The sequence below is a fragment of the Pseudomyrmex gracilis genome, unplaced genomic scaffold (assembly GCF_002006095.1).
Source record: "Pseudomyrmex gracilis isolate BER0280 unplaced genomic scaffold, ASM200609v1 scaffold_136, whole genome shotgun sequence".
Taxonomy (NCBI): Eukaryota; Metazoa; Arthropoda; class Insecta; order Hymenoptera; family Formicidae; genus Pseudomyrmex; species Pseudomyrmex gracilis.
This window is the reverse complement of record NW_018020720.1, coordinates 258408-263346: the sequence shown is the minus strand read 5'-3', so window position 1 is coordinate 263346 and position 4939 is coordinate 258408. Positions and strand designations below refer to the sequence as shown.

Below are 4939 nucleotides of genomic sequence, written 5' to 3'. Positions count from 1 at the left end.
AAAAAATGGTTCAGGACTTTTCGACTCAGAATAATCCCTTCTACCTGCCTACGAGCGGTTATACGGTCATTATCAGACACCCTGTATATATATATCTATTACATATATATATATATATATATAAATAAAATATTGTTGTTTGTTTCTAAAACACTTTATCATTGAATATCATGGAACACAGGAACAAATGTACAGAAGGTATAAGCTACAGTTTGTTCACGAATGGCCTCCAAACTTATCATTGGTAAGTTTTTGGAAAATTTATAAAATTTTTGAAAACAGAATCAATGAAAACCGATGTAATAAGAAGTGAATCGCCGTTTTTTTTTTTCTCGTCGTCTTACTTTTCTGACTTTTCATTTGCAAGATATTATATGTAATGCTTTTTAGATGTATCCTTCTTCTCCTAAGCCATCATTGTCAAAAGAGAGTGAAGAGAAGGATACTCAAGGACAACAGAACTCTTCGAGAAAACGAATATTAGACACTGATACTGAAAAGGATCGTGCCACATCTACATTAACTCCGGTAAGTAATAAAATTATCGGAATTCATAGAAAGCCATGTACGCTCTGACGAATAGATTGCTGTACTATGATCATTCTGTCGCGATAGTTACTTTAGTATAATACTTGTGTAATGTGTCTTAGGAGACATCCTCTTCTCCGCCGAAGATTTGTCGATCCGATGGCGAAGATACAACGGACATTGAAACAGAACGAATAACTACCGCTGATAGAAACATATGTGATGATAAAAAAAATGAGCGCGCAAAGGTAAGTTTTTTGAATTTGTTAACGATATAGGAAGACGAAAGCGGTAATATAAAAAGAGATTGCTGTTTGAAGGTTATTTTCCGTTAGTAAAACCAAATTCGATCGTCGGTTGTAATGGAATTGTACAATATACTTATTATTTTCTTTTTCAAAAAAAGGGAACGCTTGAATGTGTCTTCTGTTTACAAAAATTCCCATCAGCGGATGTATTAAAACCTCACATTGTGGAGTGTTGCAAAACATACAACATGTAATAATTGTTTCCGGTAAGAAAATTGTAAAAATATTTACAAATAGATCTAACCGCTTTTGTATGGAGAGATTTGTTTTATAAATAATTTATACTAAAAACACTATGTAATCATTTCAGAGTGTTGCTGTTTAATTTGACGTCATCTGTATGGAGTCACAAGCGCACTTCTAATCCGTATTTAGTATAAGCATTCTAAAGACTGAAAATATAACCACTCTGAAGTAATGACGAGCTTGACAGGATATTGCACTGCCATAATAATTATTTAGTTTGATATAACATACAATAGAATGACACAAGATGTACGGTCGACAAAAGAAATCACCACATTTGACGATTACTTTGTCATTTTGATTTAAATACATGTGTTATTGACAATCTACGGTTACAATGTTTATACTGTTTTCCTTGATAATATTTCTCAAGAATAACATGTGACACAATGGTTGCGTTCAGACAACTCAACGATTGAGAGATCGTCACTTATGATAGGACTATTCTTCAAAATCTGCTGCGGTTCCAAAAGTATGATCCAATCAGAAGTGATTATCTCTCAACATTTGCACAACGGTTGAGAGATAATCACTTCTGATTGGATCATACTTTTGGAACCGCATCAGATTTTGAAGAATAGTCCTATCATAAGTGATGATCTCTCAACCGTTGAGAGTGCGTTGTCTGAACGCACCCTGTGTTTCCTAGAAGAAAAGCAGTTACAGTGTCCACTAGTGTGAATGAGACACTGATATGCTCTTTCTCACATGGACATTGTATTACATAATGTTTCCTGGTACGTTGGCTGGAAAGTTCCCAGAATTAAACGTCACTCTACTAGCAATTGGGAATTTGACTATTTAGGTATTGTGTGTTTTTGGTTTTAGAGTGTTTTTTCGATATTGTCATTTTGAACCGTAAACTTATTTGAGATACTATCAGTGGAAAAGAGAGAAAAACATTTTATATATTTATATATCGTTTGTGACCATTTTTTAATACGCTTTTTACAAGTGAACTGGTGTTGAGTTGAAGTGACTCATATTTATATTTTACAAGATTTTTTAAATAATGGCTGCGAGAGAAGAAACAGATAGACTTTGGGTGAGTTTTATCTTAAGTCTATGTAAAAGTTCATATATCAAGATATTAATAAAGTTATCTTCTCTAATATTTACTTTTTTTATTCAAAATAAAAATTATAATCATTTCTTTGTATATTGTTAATGGAATATTTGGTTCTTTAGGAAAAAATGAAGGAGCTTGCTGTTGAACAGCAACAATGCTTTTATGAATTTCTTCCTGATTGCACAATGTATGAATCTAAGGAGCACAAGTACCTGAAACAGAATATTGGCTTTGCTATATATGGACCACCAACAGACAAGAAAGAAACCAACACGAATACAACAACAAGTAACAGTTGCCATTGGAAATCAGAAACACCAGATGCAAATGCAGATGTAGATGTAGCTGATTTAATTGAGTATGATAAAGAAGCTACAGAAGTTATAAGTGATATATATAACAAAATGTGTGAATCTGATCCTTCTAAGCCAATTTACTATGGCATAATTTATAATATAATATTCCGTCCTAAGAAAGAAAGTCCTATGAAAGAAAAGTCTAAGAAAAAAGAAGTAAAAGAGGAAGAGATGATCTCAATATCACCCAATCCCATTTTTACATTCAGAAAAAGTATTCCAAAAAAACCCAATAAAAAAGGAACAACATATGAAGTTACATCATATGAGACGTGGTATATTGACACCAGTGGTAGAGTGTACAAGAGTTGGACAGATTACTTAGAAAATAATACTCTACCAAAGTGCACTATGATTTTTCCAAAAGATGGTATTTATCAACCAGATCCAAACTATCCAATTACGGAGGATTATTCAACAGTCTGGTTCGACATTGCGGATTCTCCTGCATGCACATTGAAAACCGCAATTTGCAATGGGATTGATACTGCTTCCAGTATTGTTGGATTAAGCTCTCTTGGCTTGTGCGTTGTGTCAGCATTCACACCTCTTGGACCAATTCTTGCTGCAACTAGTAAAGTATTAACATAAATGTTGACAACTTAAATTATCTTGTCTGTTAAATATTGTAATCAAGTAAAAAATTTTTATAATAGGTCTTGCTGCTACTGGTGCATCGAGTATCTGGACAATTGGTCGATGTTCTCATCGATTGGTGGATCGCAAAACTCATGAGGAATCTATTCATATCTCAGATAAAGAAGCGTTTAGCCAGTGGCTTGGCATAGTCGGTACAGGTTTTGGTTTGGGAGCGGCTGGAGGAACAGCAGCTATTTCTGCAGCTGCTGCACGCAATGTGACAATAAACAAGTTTGCGATCAAGATGTTTAACGTTGTTCAGAGTGGCAGCATAGTTGTCAACGGCATCGGTGTCGTTTATCAGGGATACTGCGTAATAGACAAGTATAGAAAAGGAGAAAGCTGTAAAGCAGACACGTTAAATTTTCTACTTCATGTTATGTTTTTCGCTGGGTCTGTAGTAAAAGTTCAATTCGCGAACGATATCATTGAGAGTACTCAAGGTAAAGTCATTAGCGATTATAAGGACTCTCTTACTGAAAAACGTTTTCTTAAAAAGTTTAGAGCCGCCGCGCGAAAAGCTGCAGCAAAAAGCACATCTAAAATATCTGAGAATGTAGAAATACTAAAGTATATAAAGAACCGTCAGCAGTTACAGACTGCTGAGTTCCAGGCTGTTTCTGGAAATAACAAAACGAATAGTAGTTTACGTAAAATTGTGTGGTCGTTTGATCAAGGTAAATTGAAAGTCAATGGTATTGTCTTATTAGATCCTGTACAGTTTGTGATTCGTCTTATAAAATCAGATGAATTATATTTTGAAGTGGATAGGAGCAATTCGTCCAACTCACAGTATGATGATTTAGTTTTTAAAAAATTGATAAACTTAGTTTGTGATTTGTTTGTTGAACATTATAAAAAAACAGGAAGTTGTTCCAGAAATATGCCTGATTTTGAACCATTGATTAAAGAGATGAGTTCTATGAGAATAGATGAAGAGTATTTCCAAAAATTGTTTTCAATCGCTGTAAAGTTAATTCGACGTTCTAACAGTAAGGAAGAGTTTTTATTCAACGCTCTCTTATTTACATGGCAATATTGTCAAGCAAATTTAAAACAATGGGGCATATACTCACTCTCACGCAAGGTAAGTGATTCCGGATCTAAGATTTTACAAAAGATTATTGTTGTAGTTTTTCTAGCAATTGATGAGATGCTTGATAATTTGTCCGAAGCCTTTGCGATGTATTTAAAAGCTGAACTAAAACAAGTTAAATGGTAAAAACAAAAGTTTAAAGATAAAAACAAAAATTAAAACATCTAGAAATAATTTAATATCTTCCGAAAAAAAGACAAATCTATCATTCTCGAACTAATATATCTTTTTCTTTACTTATAAGTTTCTATTTGTTATATATATTTTGTTAGAAATATTTTATCTTGCTGTAACTGAAATGGTTTGTTATATTAATGCTTTTTATGTAATTAAATCTATTTTTTAAACGTGTATATAAAGTGTATTAAAATAAAAGTTTATATACATATGTACAATCTCTTGTAATATATCTTTCGCAAATTCTATATTAATTATATTAATAATAATACTAAATGAAAAAAAGAACAAATACATATATGTAAAGTGAAGATGTATATAGAACGGATTTGAAAAGCGGTGTAGATTCTCTCAAACAGTGTAGATTCAAACCGGGTTATTACAATTAGTGATAAATAGAGATTACTCTCTATAAGTCTTTTAAACTAATAATATATGAATATAAGGACATGAGTCCGTTCGCAGGATGTGCGTAAATGTGAGAATATATATATATGAATGCATATATATATATATATAT

The 4939-nt window shown here is 32.6% G+C and overlaps 2 protein-coding genes across 2 annotated transcripts in view; both read left to right on the top strand.

Annotated features, from left to right (window-relative positions):
• The window catches only part of LOC109856854, a 2770-nt gene extending 1348 nt beyond the window's left edge, over positions 1-1422 (top strand). The window contains exons 5-9 of the mRNA XM_020432556.1: positions 182-244; positions 391-528; positions 651-776; positions 935-1042; positions 1147-1422. Of these exons, the coding sequence (XP_020288145.1) occupies positions 182-244; positions 391-528; positions 651-776; positions 935-1030 (423 nt within the window). The 3' untranslated portion in view covers positions 1031-1042; positions 1147-1422. The remainder of the gene's footprint in view (positions 1-181; positions 245-390; positions 529-650; positions 777-934; positions 1043-1146) is intronic.
• Positions 1423-1715: 293 nt separating this feature from the next.
• Positions 1716-4413, top strand: LOC109856833. The gene is made up of 3 exons (XM_020432527.1): positions 1716-2127; positions 2271-3081; positions 3164-4413. The coding sequence occupies exons 1-3, from the start codon at positions 2095-2097 to the stop codon at positions 4366-4368; spliced, it is 2049 nt and encodes a 682-aa protein (XP_020288116.1). The 5' UTR covers positions 1716-2094; the 3' UTR covers positions 4369-4413.
• The last annotated feature ends 526 nt before the right edge of the window (positions 4414-4939 follow it).

Bases quoted from the DNA above. Each gene is read 5' to 3' on its own strand.
- LOC109856833 (XM_020432527.1), top strand. From the start codon at position 2,095: ATGGCTGCGAGAGAAGAAACAGATAGACTTTGG. The intron at 2,128-2,270 runs GTGAGTTTTATC...TTGGTTCTTTAG, and splicing joins AAGAAACAGATAGACTTTGG to GAAAAAATGAAGGAGCTTGC. The intron at 3,082-3,163 runs GTAAAGTATTAA...TTTTTATAATAG, and splicing joins ACCAATTCTTGCTGCAACTA to GTCTTGCTGCTACTGGTGCA.